Genomic DNA, 20,101 nt, shown 5'->3' on the forward strand with positions numbered 1-20,101 from the left:
CAGCATCGTCGCCTCGTCAGATGCACGAAGAACAACTTCCTTTGTCGTCTTTTCCTCCGAGAGCGAACCAGTGGCCCACGTCATGCCCATCAATCCTGGGCGCAGTCGCAAATCGTCCACACAGTTTCCCCAAGGCCAGCCTGCTACAGAAAATAAATTGGACAGGAAGGAGAGTCATGACTAGCATACTCTGCCAATGTACCAATACAAGCTTCAGACCATGTTGTATATCTGATCCTTCAGCGCTGCGTCGAGGCGCGCATCTTCCCCGTACATGCGCGCCTGGTACTCGGCGTCCAGCCCATTCAGGCGAGCCACTTGATGCCTGACTTCCAACGCAGCCGAGAGGGGATCTCGTGGGGAACGGGCGCGGGATTGACCACGCTCTGCGTCCTGGGTAGGTCTGCGTGAACTCCCCTCCATCAAGTCCATCGATTGGCACAGGCTTTCGATGATCTCCTGCGCCCGCGACCGGATGTCTCTCGATGTCTCGCGGACACGACCGTGCAACTCTTCATGCGAAACGCGGGCCAGCGGGGATTCGGCGCTCCGTCGCTCGATCGGCGGGTTCGCGGGAAGCTCGCGGGCGACGTGGTCGTAGCACAGGGTGTAGCCGAGGACGCTTTGCACAAGCTCCGAAGCCAGTGACATCCGTTGACCCACGGCGATGTCTGATTCCGCGAGACGAGCAGCTTGTTTGTTGATTTTTGATAGGTAAAAGCCTCTCATGCTGCAGTATCCCCATGTGCCAAGGTAGACCACGTCGTCCACTGGCGCCTCTGGCTCGGTCCGGTATTGGTTCGGGGTATCGGTCGCGGTTCGCGTCGGGAGCGGCTGCGGGCTCGGCCGCGTCGATGCCAGCGGGAGACCCATGGTTGCAAGGGTCGCTGAGCAATTGATGGTCGCTGCGAGTAAAGTCGTTAGCGGGACCATCCATGACACTGGGTGATGACGTACAGACTCGGCGACGACCTTGGGCGTATCGGTACGTGTGCTTGTGTGTGCGCGAAACGGCGTCGATTGTCTCTTTCCCGAACCAGGAGATGTAGGAGAAGCGCAACATGTAGGAGAGATGTTGGGATCGGAAGGGCGTGTTTGCCGAATCTGCTCGACACCTCACTCCTGTTGGTTGGCTTCGCTCGTTTGCGCGGCGGCAGGATGGCGGTTGCATGACGAGGGTCTGCAAGCGCCAATGGCGTTGGTCGCAAACATGGGCGCTTCAAGATTCAGGAAAAGGTAGATCGCCATGGTGTTGTTTATCGTGAGGTCGACCGAAGGTTGGCAAGTTCGCTCTCGCAAAGTACTGCAGGGCATTAAAGCAATTGACGGGTTGTCAGGAAAAAGCCCCAGGCGCACCAGCCTCGGCACATCGGCAAAGTCCGTGGGAAGACTTGGACCGCAATTTCGTCGAACAGCCACGATAAGATCGGCGATAGGAGTAGATTTTAGTGCAATTCTGGGGCCAATGGAATCCATTAGCGCGTGGACCGCCCCACTTCTGCCATAGGTCGCCCCCAGCCAGGGGCGCTGCTGGGCATTGCCGCGCGGATGGAGTCAGTGCGCTTGTACAGCCTCCAGATAAGCTCGGATAATGAGAACCATTGGGGTCCGTGCTCGTTTCCAGCGCTTCAAGCGCTTGGGATAAGCGAAATGTTCTGCTTGGAAGAATGGATTCCTGTCAAGCCTCCACGACCGACAAATTGGAATAACTAACCCGGCCTCACTCCGGGGATTATAATGCACCAGGTGAGTGCGTGCCTCAGCCGCTGCTGCAGGTGTCTTGTCTAACAATCACGCGTCACAGAACCGAGAAAGAGACCGCTGACATGCCGTGCTGACAGCGCGTCGATGCCAGTTAATAATGCCACGTCCGCCCGACCAACCCTGCACTTCGACCTCCGACGACGAAAGACGTGTGGTTCCCCTCCGACAACCCCGAAAACGATACGAAGGCCGAGCTTGAGCCTCCCAATGCCTGACCCTGGCGACTCCGTCGCGGCCACGACAGCGGCCGACCGCCATGTCAAGTACAACGCAGCGGCAGCGAAGAGCAACAAGCGGAGGCGTACAAAGGAAGAGTCGTTCTGGCATTGTCGTGTATCTCGGCGCTCCAGTAGCCTGCCTCCAGCGCCGGCCGGCGGCACACGAGGGTTGCGCCGCTGCAACAGCCCCTGGAGGCACGACACCGCCATGCTTGCGGCTTTGGGTCTTGCATCAGGTGGTCAGCTACAAGTCCGAAACCCTGGACGACTGGACCCTACCAGAGAAGGCATCTGGGGGTAATGCTGGACCTTGTGCTCGAAGGGACGTGAAAGCAGTCCATGCTTCTTCCTCCTCCACGAACCTATCGAATTCACTACCCCGAGCCAAACAGCAGTGCCTGGGCGGCACTTCCAAAACGTCGTCGGCCCATGGCCCGATGTGCGATGATCCCGACCACGCAGTTGGCCAAGATTCCCCTCCGCCCGTCGGTACTCGGGAGCATAGCCATCTCCGTGCCTCGGCCACAACGGCAAGCGCAAGAAGGAAGAGTGCCCTGTTCTATTTGCCATTACTCCGCCACAATCCGTACTGATGCAGTCCCGGCCAAAGATGGTTTCCTACTGAATCCCAGGACGCGTGGTCGCCTGGTCTGTCTGGGTATCAGTCTGCCGATTTTGACCGTCGCTTCCTATCTCTACCGTGTCTGCAACTACCTGTCGGGAGAAACTGGAGCACGTCAAGAAGCTTAGACTTTCGGATCTCCGTCTTCGATGACGCTTGCCAAGATTGCAGAGTATTTGTCGTACCGGACGAGCTTCAATTCAATGTGCATATGCTGACGCCGTCCAACCTAGTAAGGTCGAATCTCGAAAGACCGACGCCAGCTGCGGGTAGCGGCATGAGCTGCAGGAGAGGCAATTGATGCGCAGAAGTTCCATTAATCCATGCGAGCGCTGTCTTGGCACTCTCCAACATGGGGCAGCATAGCCAAGACGCAAGTCGATCGCCCAATTTGTCAATGAATGTTGTGTTGGGTACGGCCTGTATACTCCAGGGCAAGCTTGCCGTCCAGAAGAGATGCCGTCGCCGCAGAGTAGGAGAGAATATCTAGCCCCCTGGAACCTCTCACACTCTTGTCATCCGTTTGAGCTCCTTGGGCAATCCATTCAAGGAAGACTGCTCCGAGTCGAGAGCCCAAGTTCTTTGCCATACAAGTCATCCTTCGATACACCGCTCGCCGAGTCCGCCATCCAAGGATAGCGTCTGTCTTATTGGAGGACGATCCTGCTTCCTGCATCGCATCAGCCCACCATCGCAAGAGATCTGGCACTTGGATTCCTTCGCCTTCGCGTCGGGATATGTTGGGCACTGCGCTGTCTAGTATCGGAATGTAGTAGTTGCTAGCTGGCTTGCCTCCATGGGTGCTGCATGGGGTCGTTGGACTGAGAATCACGCATCAACGGGTGCCATCTCCTGTGTCTGCTTCTGTGATGAGTTGGCAATACTGGTGTTCTAGTGATCAAGAAGGCTGCTCTGAGGCTTGTTTCCAAAGCACGGGGATACTTGACGTTGAGATACATGTCAGCCATGTCGGCCGTCTTAAGACGCGAAGGCCTTCTATCTTGAGGCCATGAAGAGTCTGCTGGTGTTTCTTTGCGCATTTCTGCTGAATGTTGTCTCGCATGCCACTGGAAACTCCATCGATGAGCACAGAACACCGGGCTCACGACGAAGCCGTACATTGCTTCAACAATACAGGTTCACGCGCAGCATCAAGTCATAGGCCTACCAAGCTAGCTCACATCCAAAGGCCGAGGCAGCCCCTTGATTGTCTACACTCCGCAGACTAGTATTGCCCTGCCTACGGAATCTTCCATTGACGTCAAGTTCCGGCTAGCATCACCGCAAGACTCCTGGACTGTGTGATGGGCTGACATCCCTTGACTAGCCGTATTGCATTCCATGATCGTGGCCTTTCCCGTCATCTTGAGTAATACAGTTTCTCCCAGGAGACCACCACATCCAAGTCAGCATATGTCAAACACCATGAACGCATGACCTTTGCTCAACTCGCACTGCCCCTACCCAGCTGAACTGTCAGTCATGTCCATGTTGCCTCAGCCGCAGCCATCTCGGAATCAACCCACAAGAACAGGCGGTCGAGAAGGCGCTTTCTGCTATTCATCCTCACAGTAAACGTCTTACCTCCATCTCCCTGGAAGCCATCATGGCTCACATCCATCTTCGTCAGCATTTACTAGCCGCTGGCTCCATGCTCTGCGATTATCCGATCCACTTTCTTCCGGTTGAACATCGAACCATGTTGACCTCTGCCCAGAAAAACACTTCCTCCATTATTTCGGCGGGATGTGGTTATTCTCATCGGCGCAGCGTGATGAGCATTGTCGATCGCAAACTTCCCGATATTGACGTCGGAAGTACCGTCCGGACTTTCGTCCCTTTCGTCTTCGCAGCTTGAACTTGAACCCATAATCCGTTAGCTCAATTGACAAGACTGACAGTGGGGTCGCCAACGGGATCGTTCCTACCTTTCATCGGTCTTAGGATGCCTCGGGTTCGCTTCGGATTGTCGTTGAGGAAGTATCCTTTAGGTTTGACCTCGGGCTGGAATGGTAACGGTGTGAATGTTGGACGCAGTTGCTCATTCGGCCTGGACTTGGAGGTTAGGTTGTCTGCTCCTCACTTGGACGACCGTCTCGAGAATTTTGCAGATGGCGGAGGCGCGGTGGGCGTAATTCAGAAATGAAGCGGACTTGTTGATGGGTGCGAGGGACAGGTCTTCCTTGTTACCGTCGCCGCCACAATCTGACCAACGCCACAAAGCGCCCGCGCTGTTGTCGAAGGATCTCGTGGGACGAAGATGGAGCGAAGTTGCCCACTACGCGACGCATGTTAGCCTAGGTAGAGAAGCTTCTCCTCGAATAACTGCAAGTCCCGGCAGTCATGGCACGTCTGTGACAGACGAGGCGGGGGCTCCAAGAAACGTTGGCGCAGCGCACGCTGCCGCTCAGGTAGGGCTCGACAATGGCGGTGACGACGAGTTAAATAATCCCAGTGCTTGAGGAGTATTTCCAAAGCCCCAAGTGTTGGTTTCTCGTGCAGAAATTAATGGCGTTGAGGGTCAGGTCTGGGATTGGTGGTGTGTAACTGACAGCGAAGACGAGGGGAGCAAGTGGAGTGGTAGGCAGCCGCCACGGGAACGACCTGGATCCTCTCCAACCGGGATTTTTGGTCCGGGGAAAACGCGACCCGACGAAGCAGGTCCGCCGCTGTCCCGTCCCATACTCTCGGCCACAGTGCACCCCGGCTGGCAGGCGCAGCGACCCAGCAGGAAAGTACTACGACCCTTTTCCATTTGATGCCAGGCTCAATCTTTGGTTTCCCGATCCATCATTCTTGCATGATCTTGAATACATTTGGAAATGCATCGTATTATCTTGTCGGTGGCTACTGCTCGCTTCGTGACCTCCACCAACTTCATCCTCCACCAGCTGTGCTGGCTTCAACATTCATTCAAATTCATATTAAATTCAACCTATTTCATGGCAAGGCCGAGTGATTACCGTATTTTCCTACTATATGTTCACGTCCGAGGATTGACTTGAAAGCTTTAAGTCGATTCTATCTGACGCGATTTCATCTCATATCAATTGATTTCATTCTTTATGTTCTCGTCTCATACGTTGTTATCTCATGTGTTGTCGTCTCATATATTTTCATTTCGTGCGTTTTCATCTCACATCTTTTTTTCTCATTCGTTTTCACCTCATGTATTCTTATCTCATATATTTTCATATCATACACTAATCTCATGTGCTTTTGTGTAATGTGTTTCCATCTAATATGATTTCATTGGCTAGCGAAACCTCTGGGAACAACGGGGCATGGCAAAGTTCCAAACGAGCCATCGAATCTGCCTCAATCTCTATGCTCACCTCGCACAACCGGGCGACGAAAGCAATCTCACCACAGACACACGCCTGGATTCATAAATCTACCGCATGACTTTATAGCACTTCAAGTGCATCATTTCAGGTCGTCGTCTCATCGCGGCTTAAGTTCAAACCGGCTCTTCAGTGCACATTCACTGGTGTAAGCCAACAACGGCCTGGACTAAACCTGTCTCAAGTACAGCCGCAGTCCGAATTATGCGTTCTCATGTTTCCAGTTTCACGGGCACATCTTGCTTGCTTGCGAGGTGATGTTCCTTGAGACCATTCCAGATGACTTTTAGAAGCCCTTCGAAGGAAGAAATAGCACCGTGTTTATATATCGTAGCTGATGCTCGGCCGATCCAATGCTGACATCGATGTCCGCTGAGTTATTGCATGAACGAGGCCTCGGCAACGAATTTCTCATCAAGGATTCCGACAGAGGGAAGGTGCATGTCCGTGGCTGTAATTGGTGTTGGTGATGAGCTCGAAGCGACCTTAGCTCGGAGAAGATGAGTTTCCCTGGGCGCTTGGACCTGAGTTGATTGCACCCACAATCAGTTCTCATGTGGTTCAGGTCCTCGACAGCTTTTTGAAATGGCTTGTGTCTTTTGGATCGGGCGGGTGCGAGTGGTGTGATGGCTGGTGATCGTTCTTCATGAATTCAGATTCTCGTGTGGAACGAGCAGCGTAATCGTAGTCTGTGGCACGTCGGAGGGGATGGTGTCGAGGTAGATCCCACGCAGCTGAAAACGTGGAGGCCGTCAGCGAAAACCTGACCTTTGCTTTATCCGTTGGGAAAATGGCACTCGTTGCGTGATTTGGGAATACCACTAGACACGCCAGGTCTCCATGTATGTGAAGCTCCGTATGGATAAAGGCGGCAGCTTCGACAAGACATCGTGAACGGCGTGCTTGTGAGATTTGCGTCCTGGGGTGTGGATCGGTTTATGGGGAGAAAGAATTGTGTATGAGAGCGGCATGAGAAGGAAGATGAATGCTGGATTGTGAATACGTGCTGGCTGAGCTGGGAGATGAAGATAGGTGGAACGCGTACTGGAGTGGATCGCCGGGGACGTTGAGGGCAGGATGGAATTTCCCACCTTCAATTGCAGCGAGACTGGAGTGCAATTCTTAGATCGGGGCAGGCATGCACCTCACCAGGGTACGTGCTTCGCTGGTCCACGTCCTTACGGGCGGTTTCAGACTGCTGGGGAAAGTCCTAGCGTACCAAAGCCCAGGGCACGCTTCAGTGGGTTTCCGCGCTCAGGGGAGGAACCTCACGGTTTTCAAGCGCTGAGCCGTGAGGATCCTCCCTGAGACGCGTACCTACCAATGCCGAAAGCCACTCCAACGAGCCAAGGTGAGATCCGTGCGCGCACCCAACTCAGCAGCCACTCTGCTCAAGGTGCTCCTGAATTTTCTTAACTTCGGGACGGGACTCATCATCGGCCATGACCGCATCGCAACGTGCATTGAAGCTGCAGTCCAAAATGAGCACCATTCAAGGTTGAACTTACCTCGCGTCATACCATTACGGACGACGAATTTTGTTTCGTTGTTCCAACAACTCCCCCGGCCATTCCATCACTCTGAAGTAAAAACGTACACTCTGCGTAATCGCGTGGGTCTTTGCGGTCTCTGACTCCTTAGACGAAGCGGGACGGGCCGTGCCGCACTGTCAAGGGCCACACTGATACAGTCCCAATTTCTTCCGGTCAACGCGCCCTAGGAATTTGGATGCAATACGCCACGCGATACAATGTGGCCACCATTACTCTTTCGGGTTGGTATGGAGGAACAGTGAAGCTCGCGTGTTTCGAGTCGATCGTGAGTATCCTCCCTACCAAGGGTACCTAGGTACGTGCCGTGACCCAATCGATGGTCAAAGCTCGAGATGGTGGGGTACAGAGTGGATACATGGGCTGGCGGACATACCTTAACGGACCAATTGGAATGCTCGAGGTGGTCAAAACACCGTCAGACGTTGAAGTGACTGCGCAGTTGATGACACAAGGAAAACATTTTCCATCACAGGAGAAGCGCGCAGAAGACATTTCTGAGGCAAGATACCAGAGGAGTGTTCAAGCCACAACCAAACAAATGAAGTGCACCTCAAGCCTCATCAGTCAGCCCGGCCGAGGTCGGGTGTCTGCCATGTTGGAACCCTAGGCAGAGGGCCCAGCACCTTGGCCACCTTAGGCAAGACGATGTCCTCAAGGGTGGTAGGTGCCTTCGCGCAGCAATCTTCTCCCGCCTTCCCGTCCTGACCAAAGTCGCGGGCCAAATGGAACTTGACTGAAAAATGTGCACCAGTTTCTCAATCATGCTCCCTGTCCGAGCCAAATCCGTCTTCCTCTGTACACCTACCTACCGATCCTTGATCAATCTGAGAATTGGTCAAGCATAATCCGCCAGATTTTCCACGAAGAAAACAAATCATCGAATCGGCTAGTTCGATTTGCCAACAACCGCGCGCCGTTCTCCGCCTCACAACTCCCGTCCTGAGCACCGCATTCCTCGAACTCCATGCTGTTCGGCGCTTTGCACCCTCGACGATTCCGCCAGCTGTGTCGGTCCCTACCACACCAACGAGGCCGATGACGCCGCTGCCGATAACTCAATGACTGCGAATTTGAGCTATCATCCGCGACGCCGAAAACAAGCTCCGCGCCCGCCATCATCACTGTGCCCCGCCATATGTCGACAGCTGCCTGACGATCGAGACCGTCCCGAGATTCGACTTCAGCAAGCAAATGCCTGATGGCTCACGCCGTTGAGCACCCCCGCTGCCAGACGAGAAGCTGGCTGTCGAACTATCCGGTAGCTCAGTAGAATCCAACTTCTCGGCGCTCGACACGCCACCGACATCGCAGCCGCCCAAGATCCGAACCGCGACCTCTCACCGCCTGCCCCAACGACGCCCCAGCTTGCTCGCATGGTCTTTGTCAATGACCCACTGGACTTCGGACTGGAGCTTCACAAGAAGAATCCGATTTGCGGCAGCACCTACCAGAAGAAGATGGACGAAAAAGGCGCCGGCCTTACCGAAGGACGGACTGACCTTGGTGTCCAGCGCGGGTAGGTTCTTTTCCCTACTCTCTGGTGTATGTTGTTCGTTTGGTTGATGGTGGCGGGCGGCGGACCTCCCAATCTCCTGGTCGCCTTGGTCACAAACTCGCCATGCCGAAATCACAGTCAGACCTAGCCGGGAACTTTACAGGTGATCATTGTCCTCGGCGGCGACACATTGTCATCGCTCTGCATTACTCTGTTGTGCATTTCCTTTTCGCTAACCACCTTGGAGCAGGCCTTCCTCCACACTCGATCGATACCAACGTTTCAAGCCCTCACCTCGACGAGGCCGCCATCGAATGCCGTTCTCTTGCAATACTCCTTCTACTCTGTTCTTTCTTGCTGTCCAAAGACAACAAAAGCAAGACTAGGAAATCTACACTTGCGTTTGGGAAGTTCTACAGCAGGCATGGTGGAAGGTCTTGGAGAGAAACCTCACACGTACCTCTGGTTTTGGTGTTCGACAATTCTTGTTGTGTCTGCAGTATTTCGGTCTTCCTCGTCAACAACATTGAGCTCAAGAGCTACCCGGTGTCCCCAAACAATGGTCGAAGCACAGGAATCCCCGAAACGGTCCGATGCGGAGCCGCGACGCACGAACCGAACTTTCCCGGCCCTCCGCAACCATCATCATCGATCTCAAGACTAAAGAGGTTTCAGAGAGGGAAGTGTCGATTATAACGTGGCTGAGTTACCGAGCGGCCGCCTGATATCGATCTATGTCATGCTCCTTGGAGTTGATCATCTCGTATGGGCGCATTGTATCTCCCGGCGATGGCTATCGTGGCTTCCTCGGCCGCGAACTCCGTAGAGGAAGAATACCAAACCGGTATCCTGGCTTGAGATCACAGAAGCAAAGTCAATGCCGTTCTTTCTGGTGCCGATGTGCTATTGTTCGTGGCCCTGGCTCACAGTTCTGGTATTTGAGGCCCCCTTTCAGATGTCGGGCCTGTGGACGTAATACGTGCAGCAACAGTCCAGAACGAACAGATGCGGTGGCCAACGAGGAAAACATCGCTCGTCTGCCAAAGCTCTTGACAAACCACCTGTCTTTGGACTTGGGATGAGTGACTTGGCAGCCTGTGACGCTTCGTTCTCTCGCGTCGTCGGCAAGATCCAAAACCGGCGCAAGCACCCCTGAGCTTGCTTCCAAGAACGCGCCGCAGGTTATTATTCGGTGTTGAGACCGTTGTGGCCACCCTTCCTCAACCACTGCCCCGGGATCTGTCTCATCCGTTGCGCCAGAGCTAGGTCAAACGGGGGACTCAATCCTGAAACATGATGTTCTCTACCATCTACCTCTGGATAACCAGAAGTGACTAGAGACTGTGAGCAAAACCACATCGCACTTGAATTTCATGGTTTGACTGACGTGACCTGTGTTGCGCAGGTACCTCCGTGAAACTGTGAGCATCACCGCTCCCATCGGAACATTCGATTGCAGATATCTCTCCGTTCACCTCTTTTAACCACGCTTCCTCGAAATCCAACACAGCCCTTCCGTTTCAACGTGGCCCTCCGTTCCTGGCGTGATGGTACTGTCGGAATATCCAAACCAACCCCCGAAGACCAGCCACAACAGCAATACACTCGTTAGTACTCCCAAAAGAATGGTTCCTTTTCTGTGTTACTGATGAATCTTGTTTTGCACTGTAGCCGCGCTTATTGTTTCTGTTCACGGACTCTTGGTCACTTCATCAGCCGACAACTAAGAGCCATGTCTCAACGGAGCCCTCCCCGCAGCCGATGTCGACTCAACGATACTCGTCGTGTTGTCCCGCCTCCCAAACCGCGTGTAAATGCTTTCGCCCGAGGGGCAAGCGCTACGTGCCCGATATCAACGGCGGAAAAGAACGGATACTTGTGCCAATTGCTGTTTGACACCTCTTTCAGCTTGAACGAGTTCACGGAGAAAGACATTTCCCCTGAGAGTTTCTTTGCTGCCGAAGAATTGAAGTTGAGCTAGCTTGGTACTCTTCCTGATGGTTCAATAATGCGCCGAGTAAGAGCTTGTCCTGACAAAACCGTTTGCAACTTTGTCTTCCACATCGTCGAAGGGCTGGACCACACTCTGATTACGACTCCGCAAATTGTCGGTTGAAGACGAGGCAGTGTATCCTCCATGGCATGCAGGTATTGAAGCATTACTTTTGTCATCCAGGTGGCCCCAAATTACTGTTGCAGAATGGTCCATTGCTGCACTTCTCTCACCAAGGTAACAGGATGAGGACCTCGAATTTGCTCGTATCGATAGCGATATCGTTGGAACAGCATTTTGCATTGAGTCTGTTCACATTCTGCGGTATTTAAGCCATGAAACCCGAAGGTTCAAGGTTTGCAAGCATTGCGTTACCTCGGAGAACCTCAAATCTTGTCTTCTTCAGTTAGAGAGCCAGACAGACCGCAAATGCCAGACAAAAGTTTGAGATAGAAGTGGTCAAGAGGTAGCGCCCGTAGTCATGGTTGAATATGACCAGTCTTCACGTCCGCGCAAGCCTGGAAAGCATCATGACGTTCGTGGTTCGGCGTCTCCAGGACCCGTGTGACCAATAACGAGGGACACATCACCATCTTGCCTTTCATTGGAAATAACTGTGAGGCGCGCACATCACGTTTCCCTGAAGACGAATCATCATGTTGATGGAAGCAGAGGTTTCTATTGCTCAACGTGAATGAAGCCATGATCTTGGCTATTATACTACACCTTAGCCAGTATACACGCGCTTCATGATTCAGTAACTTCTGGATGTGGTCTCTTGAGCTATGAAACTTCGGTCTCACAGCTTTACAGAGCATACGAACTATCTCCTGACCTCCAAAGCCCGTCATTTGTCTACAACAGAGCAAAAGTAAATCAGCAGCCGGGGGAGGTTGTCTTGAAGCTGACCAAACCGGGTCACAAGAGAGGACATGGACACTGGGCTGAGAGCTCCGTCCCGCTGCCAGTCTGTGCATGTCGTCAGTATTCGGAAGAAAGGTCAACAAGCGGCAGTGTCTCGTTTCCAGATATCCACTCTCGGTCGTTCATATCTTCGTCCATGATCACGAGAGAGGCAATGAGGGCGCCAACATGTATCTTCGCCATGGCGCAAACAATCTGCCACAAACATCACATGCTGCTGGAGATCGTCCAGACTAGGAGCAGGCAGACGATATTACATCGAAAGAGGAAAGTCAGAGATCATTCGAAGTCATCATCTCATATGGTGTCAATATCACGATAACTGGCCATGACTTTATTTAAGAAGGATGGGAAAACTTGGAAACACCGATTTGCCTGGGGAACAAAACATCCACGAACTCATCGTGCCATATCATCGCCCACTTAAGTCAGAGATGGTGGAGGCATAGTTCCCAGGCTCGTGGGAGAGAAGTGTGTATAAGAAGTAATATCGGACAAAAGGCCCCTTGCAAACCACCCGAAGTGAAGGCTTCTGGACCCGTCTGCGACAGTTCATAGTAATAAAGACATCGGAGGAACCTTCTTTTCCCCGGAGCAATGTCTTCTTGGATATTGAGTTTGAAATCGGCAAAGCACCCTCGTCATACGGACTTGATTGCAGCTGTAATCGTGAGATCACCAGTACGCAGTCATCGACACCAAGAGCGAGTCTGACGTCGATGACATGCTCGGGAGGTGTGAGGTTATATCAAGCTCGTTTCGCGTTCCAACGTTTAGTTTCTCTCAACCAATAGACTTCCCAAATGGTCCGGTCATGAACTGAAAGATGATCTGAGAAGTTGCATAAATGCCCGCTTCATCTCTGCAAGAGGAAAATCGATATCAAAGGGGACTTCTGGGGCACATCTATGGTGTAGATGGCTGGTAATCTCAACGTACAAGATCGAAGAACTTGCCAGTCTGAAAGAGATGATGTACGACTTGCGTTCAAGAGACACGTACCCTGACACGTTCTTCGAGGGACAAATCTTTACGTTTGTCTTAGTCCTTGTTATATACCGTCGTTCGGGGCTTGCGAAGTACCGGATACAGCGAGCTTGATCAGGCTTGGCGGCTAGACGAGTCTCGGTTGCAACGACTCGTTCGCGTAGGAATATCACAAGAAGGCAGTGTACCTTGCTGGACATCAAGCCAGTTGAGAAGAATCGATTGTGCCAGCTTGGAGGTTGTTGACCCGGCTGGGTGTGACCAGGCGGTTTGGCAAATTTTAAGACTCTGGGGGAAGTAAGTAACCTTGCTGTATGTTGAAGGCAATGTCACACAAAAACACTATCTCTAGAGGGGCGAAGCTGCCCAAGAGAGAGATTCTAAACGATGTCCAGCGACGATGCGTGTGGGCGGTAATCGAGGGGACTCAGGAAGCGAGGATGACTGAATCTAGTCGAAGCACCGGAAGAAACTAGGGAGACTCATCCGCCGGCGGATATTGTGCTACGAGTTGTCAAGCAGCAGTAGTGGCCGTTGAGGAAGTGTTGTGGAGGGACGTTGGAACGCCACTTTGATGGAAGATCAGGCCGAAAGCATTGCTTTGACGGCCACAGGTGCAAGGCGAGCGCGCAAACTAGAGTGTCTGACATTGTAGCTGCCGATCGAGAATATGTCTCCGGAAGCAACGAAGCAACGAAGCTGGAAACTCCCGGTTTGGGAGGAACGGAGAGCAAACAATTTGTATTGACTGTTGAAGATAATGGCGACGAACAGAATAACAAGTGGCCGAGGCCATGAAGTGTAGATTCGCGTTGAGAACAATAGAGACAGTCAAAACCAAATGCTTCTAGCGGATAGCAGACTATCCAAGAAGCCATAACAAGGACAACACCAGACAGCCAGCTGCACAACTGCTGACAGTATCACCAAGCTAGCGCCTCCGGTCCCAGCCGAATGGCGAAGGGAATTAACGGTTTGTCGTGGAAGCGTAGCGTGCGTTGATTGTCGTTTCGACTTGTGACTTGGCCTCCATCTGTCTTGATGGCCAACGCAGAATAGGGAAAGGCCAAACGAGAGATCATAATGCGGCTTCATGATCAAGTTTGGTGTGTTAGAGATGGTTTCCGCAAGGTCATTGCTGTACTTAGGTGCTCCAAGCTCAGCGCCGTGAAAGGTGTGGATGAGTATGCGATTGGAGAGGAGGGCGTGAGGCCATGGTAAGTCGAGCATAGTACTCAAGGGTAGGGCAAGCAGGTTCCTCGTAGAGTCGGAGGGTCAAGCGGACTGCCGACTTGCTAGAATGTGACTCCAGTCCAGAATGTAAGTCCAGTCCAGAATGTGAGTCCAGTCCAAAACGTGAGTCCAGTCCAAAACGTGAGTCCAGTCCAGAACGTGAGTCCAGTCCAAAACGTGACTGCAGTCCAGAATGTGACTGTAGCTAGATCCATGGGCCGCATTAGTCTGTCTGTCTTCGTGCTGTTGTCTGCTACGCCGCACCCGATATTGCCTCGGGTCTTACGAACTTTGTTGAAGTCGTGGTCGTTATCCTGAAACATTGAGTGGCGGCTCAGTCTTTGAAAAGGCACACGGTTCGTGATCGCCATTTGCAAAGAATACAACAGGCGTCGGTCAGCCCAAGTTGAGGCTATCTTCAAGTCGTCTTGCAAAGATGGGCGTCATCACTCGGCAACAGAGTCGTGCCAGCTCTATAGATCACAACCATCACTCACTTACTATGGAGCAGACCATTCACAAAAGACTCGGGATTAGTCCATGATCTAATGTCAATTTAGACGATACCCAGAGGCATTGCGGAGTGATTTTCGCGCTTCGCTGGGCCATGCAGGCCTCGTTCAAGGAATATGCCGACAGATGGTGTTTTTTGCCGTGCTTAGTCGCTACGGTAAATCTGCACGAAATTCCACGGGAGCCATCGGCGAGCTCTGGTGCAATGGTTCTTGAATTGCCCTATCATGGGGAAGACTGACGGTTCATGAAAGGAACGATACCACGGCCGTGTCAACGCTGTGGTCGAAGGTGTGTTCGAAGGCTGACTTCCGAATAGTGGCACGTCTCGTGAGACGGTTTTGTGCCACCAACCTTTTCAACCATGTTCGCCCCGCCAGCACCAACCCCGTCTTGGGGTGCCGGACCCGACAGCTGCCACCCCAACGTTTACTGACAAGCCTTTAAGAGTTCTTCGGGTCACATTTTCTGGGTAGATTACTCCCGCGACGGATACTTCACGACATGCTTGGTGTGCTTCAGGAGCAGGCTATCCCTCAGAATCGCCATCGGATGTTTTGTACACTAAGTGGGCTGAGTGCACTCAAAAACCATCCACAGAATACCCGCAGGTCCAACAATATTCATAATTGACGGAATGGCGGCCGGCAATCTGTGACGACGAGTTCGTTTGCGGTCGATATGACGAGGAAGTCTGTGAGGGCGATCGACTTTGCAAAGTTTAGTCTGAACGAAGATCTGAATCCAGGACGTTGATACTTGAAGTCCAGATTGTCGGAAGTTGCTGGAAGAATGCCAGGAAAGTAAGCGTCTTGCTGAAGTTTCCGAACCGAACGAGCTGATTCCATGTGGATCGTGATGTGCACGGGGAATCAGGCACCCGCCTTCCAGATTCTGTGGCTGGGAGGACCCTCACAATTCACCGTGAGCTTCCTGCATCCATCACCTGTTGGTGCGAAGTTCGAAGGTATGCCCCTCCATTTCGGCTTGTTTCATGACAAGCCAATGACCAAATGGCCGACTTGATTCTGCCAACTGCCTCCACTTCAACATCTTCCTATGCAGCCCACGACCTAGGCTTACCTCTCAACATCAGAACTCAACTCCCTGATACAATTTGCTCCCTCGTCATCATTGCGCAGATTCCCTAAGTAACAATACTGGCCACTGCCATCCACACTTAAACCCGCATGAAAGTGAGCCCGATCGCGAAATCTCAATCCTGACGGACAGAGAAACATTGAGAGATCCCATGCACCGCTTCAAACACCCGTCCTAAGGTGAAGCGGCATCTAGCTGAGATGCTGGGGATCATGTAGACTTTGGAGGATGTTCCTTCGCAACACAACGTCAGGAAAAGGGATAAAACAGAGGTGACATTATCGTTGCATAAATGGTCACATTACCTTGGTGTCACTGGACTGTAGTACCGATGTCCGGAGTTTTGTCCAATGGGGGACTAGCTAGTTCGTCTTTTTCTGGCCAATCGGGGGTTTTGTGGTTTGACTCGGGGGGAAACTCGGGTGCGGTGTGGAGGCAGCCGGGGCGGGCTGGCAGGCACTCGACAGCTGTTAGTGCTGCAGTCCGGTGCAGTGGCACGCAATCATATCTGGGCCGTGCAGGCCACACCTCGGAATCTGTTCAACCAACCTCGCCTCGATGCCAGTCACAGCTACCACCCTGGCTCTACCACCAAGACAATGTCGGCCGAAATGCCTGCGCAATGTCTGCGCCGTACTCTGAACCGGTTGAACGGAGTCGGTTACAGCGAGTCTGTCACGCGTCCTTGGTCGCAATTGAAGACCAGCTTCAGAAACGCATACCCTGGTCTCGGCGTCGACGAGAACGACGACCGCGGCCCCGGTACCCACGTCGATACAGATGGAGACAAAGGGAACCACCGCCACCAGACTGCCGGAAGGTCTACGAACAGCGACAATGGAAAAGATACAGATGGCCAGGATGACGACCCGGCCCATCGTACTCCCCCTCCCCCGTCTTCCTTTCGCGCTTGGGCTCTGGCAAACGTCCATCGCCAAGTTCTCTGCCTCGCCGTTGCAGAAGATTTCAAAACCCACCTAGCCATGTCCACCAAAGACAAGAGGATCAACCGCCTCAGTTCAGTCTCCAAGCTGTACAAGGCTTCTCCTTCTCTTCTTTGGTTTCTATTTGGGCGCGCTATTTTCCCCTCCAGCCGGATTGCTGCTGCCGCCTGCAAGTCTCTCTACAAGCTGCTTCCAGACCGAGAAGATCTGCTATCAGAACTAGGGAAAATACCCACTGTTGCCATTGCGGCGCTTGAAAATTGCAATTCGATCTTGTACGTTCATCAATAACCGCCACCGCTGCCTTCTTCGTGTGGCTCCGTCTCGCAACCATGACTGACCCTCGTTTCCAGTACACCCCGACGCCTGGACGGACGTCATTCAGCCTACGGACGGAATCAGCGATCCGCAGCCCGGCAGTCCTCCCTCTTCTCTTACTACTATCGAGGTTCTTTCTGCTTCGCCCGGGAACGACGTCGCAAAGTCCAAGGCAAACGCCCGGCCATCCTCCATGAACGCAAACGTCTATCCAGCACCGTCCAACGCCGAGGCTCCACAGCCCGGTCTCATTGACGATTCTGCGAAGCCTATCGGACCTGCCGCTCCTCGGTCTGGTGTTGTCTCCCAAGGCAGTTTCCCGACACAACCTCCAATCGATCCCCCACTTCAAGGCAGCTTCTGCGGCGCAGAAGTTGCAGGATTCAACCCCAATAACCACTACGTCAACTCCAACCGCGAGAGAGACCCGGACTCCGTTTCTCAACATACAGATTCGCGTGACTTCGACCTTCCCGAAACACGGCAAGACGCTGAATCCGAGGTGCGCTGTCTGGTCGAATCCCCAGCTGTTTCCCGAGTCTTCAACAGTTCAGAGCATCACGACATGGAGAGCACCCATTGTACTCGACTGGCCGAGTCGGACGAAGCCAGAAATCTTCCTTCTGAATGTTGCTCCGGCAATGATCGTGTCATGGAAGGGTCTGCGGGTGAAAATCTGCGCACTAAGACCACTCAGCCTCGTTACGTTGACAGCAAGCCCTACATGAACCTTAAGCGATCACAGGAGGCTTGCGATGCGGAGAAAGAAGCTGGAAAGAATGTCGGTTTCATCTCCTCTCTCGTGGCGTCCGAAGACCCCCACACGTGGACTGAGAAGAAGATCACGAGGCTTTCCCGGCAGGTTCAAGAGAAGGCTTTGATCCTGTTTCCCGTGCATGAAGATATGAATCACTGGGTATTGTATACTTGGTTCGACGAAAAGAAAGTTCTTCGCCGGTACGATAGCCTACGCTCCAATCTCAGCCGGACTGCATTGGATATTAAGTCTAAGACAGTGGTCGATATCATTTGCGTCTTGCGACATCTCTCGCCAGGAGATGTTGAAATTGTAGAAGAATCTGTAAGTTGGCATTCCTAACGTCTCGGTCAATTGCTAATTACATCTTAGTAGTGCCTGCAGCAGCAGAACAACTACGATTGCGGTCTGTATGCCCTGCACTCTGCCCACGACGTCGCCGGAGAAAAAGATTGGGCCGCGCCCTCTCCTGACTCTGCTCTTCACCGCGTATGGATTGGTCATGTTGCGGTAACATCGAGAGCTGCTATAATATCTCCGGCTGAGATTGACAAGGCTTGGCATCCACTGCTTTTTGCAGACTCGGATCAGCAACGCCGATGGTGGCTTCTTAATTTCCGAACGCGACAACGGAAATGGGCAGACGTCAGGCCAATATCGTCTTCGCTCCAACAGGATGTTTGGAAACTCCAGCATCGAGACCGTCGCGAGGCTACCCTTGCCTTCCTGGCCGACAATATCTACAAGCTGCACACCCAGCACACTCAATGTCTTCGTCGGACTGTCAAGAGCGCAGAGGAGTACGCGCAATTACAGGAACAAAGGGAGCGCTTGGACAAAATCAAGCAGGCTGCCGCTCTTGTGTCCGCGCAGTATCACCCGTCTTTGCGAGGTCTCTTCACGAGCAGCGGCGCCGTGGCCATGGACGGATTTGCTTCTTCGGCTAAGGTAGCTATGAGAGTGATCAACGATGTTCGGCTAACGGAGCTGGAGCTGCAAGACCATAACCGGCGGGTTGGCCTCGGCTATCGGCGCTGTGTCGTCTTGATCATCGTCCTTCGCAAGGCGGTTTCGAGGTTTCGGAAGCAGGAAGCGTCACCATAGGTTCATGAGCACGTCGGAATTCAACATCAACATCATTCATAAGGAGTTTGGGGTCTGGGATCAGCATCTTTTGGATTTGAGGGTATTCATCATTAGCAACTTGGGACGAGCGTTCCAGGTTACATGGAGTTGGGCGTTGGTGTTCATCGTTTCATGGAGGGTTTGGAAGCTGGAGTCACTGGGGCCGTATTTACAGAACATCCGTCCGTGGGTTTGGTAAGCATTGGGCTTTCTGAGTCGGCAAAGGGGGCATATTGAGCGTTTACCGAGTTATCACTGCATACAAGCTCTTAATTCAACTTCGCCGTCTCAGGTCCTAGCTTGTGAAGTCTGCCTGGTGGTGATCGTCCGTTACTTTGGTTGAAATCGGAACACAAGCTCCGGGACTTAACACAGGCAGATATGGTTTGCTTCCCATGTCACACGGGAGATTGCCAAATGTATCGGATGCGGGGATGTCGTTCTGTATCAAAAGGGACGACGAGAAGGCTGCCAGGCTTGTACTCTGACTGGCCCAGTCGATCAACGAGGGAGTCCACAGGGAGACAGGGAGGAGTCGGTATGTGAATGTTTGTATGACGCCTGATCAGCTGATAAATGTTCTGGCGGTCTGCCGAAATTGAAGGAACGGCAAAAGATATACGGTAGCTGAGACTCCCAATTTGGATCATGCGATGGGTGAACTACGCGCCAAAGGTCTTGTGATGCTCCCCTTGATACCACCAGCAGGGTTGGAGATCCATCTGAGATCACCATGACATTCAATCGCGACGATGGGAGCCTCCATCCGTGGGAATGAAGACCGTGGCATTTTGATCAGTGTCTGTGTTACCACCACGCTGTCCACCAGCATACATCATTTCACTACCGGCTTGCTGCTGGACAGTTTTGCCTGATCTTCTTCGTCAAGCCGACCGACGCGGGATACTGAACGGGGCGACTGCCAGGAGTACACCAGCTCTCGGGACCGATGGCAATCCCCGGAATATGGGAGCAGGCTCTCGCTTCTTCACGGTGATACTGTTTGTTGGTGGAAGCGCTCGACATTTCCCGTCGTTCGAAAGCCCCAGATTGGTAGACCCGCCTTCAAACATGGACGCGAATACCAGGGGTGTGGTTCCGGCATCGACGGTGCGCTTCTCGGAATGTGGTTCCTGACATCCATAGAGTCGAGCCTCAGCTCCCATCGATGGGCTTGATCACAATGTCGGCAGTGAGCCGTCACGTGTGG

The 20,101-nt window shown here is 52.9% G+C and overlaps 2 protein-coding genes across 2 annotated transcripts; one reads left to right on the forward strand and one right to left on the reverse strand.

Annotated features, from left to right (window-relative positions):
• Window positions 1-213: 213 nt before the first annotated feature.
• CkaCkLH20_12240 (uncharacterized protein) lies at window positions 214-1,063 on the reverse strand (the record flags this gene model as incomplete). The annotated part of the gene is made up of 2 exons (XM_038894953.1): window positions 214-905; window positions 958-1,063. 2 exons carry the CDS (start codon window positions 1,061-1,063, stop codon window positions 214-216), a joined length of 798 nt encoding a protein of 265 aa, XP_038739737.1.
• Window positions 1,064-16,346: 15,283 nt separating this feature from the next.
• On the forward strand, window positions 16,347-18,870 carry CkaCkLH20_12241 (uncharacterized protein; the record flags this gene model as incomplete). The annotated part of the gene is made up of 4 exons (XM_038894954.1): window positions 16,347-16,764; window positions 17,045-18,090; window positions 18,142-18,276; window positions 18,442-18,870. 4 exons carry the CDS (start codon window positions 16,347-16,349, stop codon window positions 18,868-18,870), a joined length of 2,028 nt encoding a protein of 675 aa, XP_038739738.1.
• Window positions 18,871-20,101: the final 1,231 nt, after the last annotated feature.

This window comes from Colletotrichum karsti, assembly GCF_011947395.1.
Source record: "Colletotrichum karsti strain CkLH20 chromosome Unknown Scaffold56, whole genome shotgun sequence".
Classification (NCBI taxonomy): Eukaryota; Fungi; Ascomycota; class Sordariomycetes; order Glomerellales; family Glomerellaceae; genus Colletotrichum; species Colletotrichum karsti.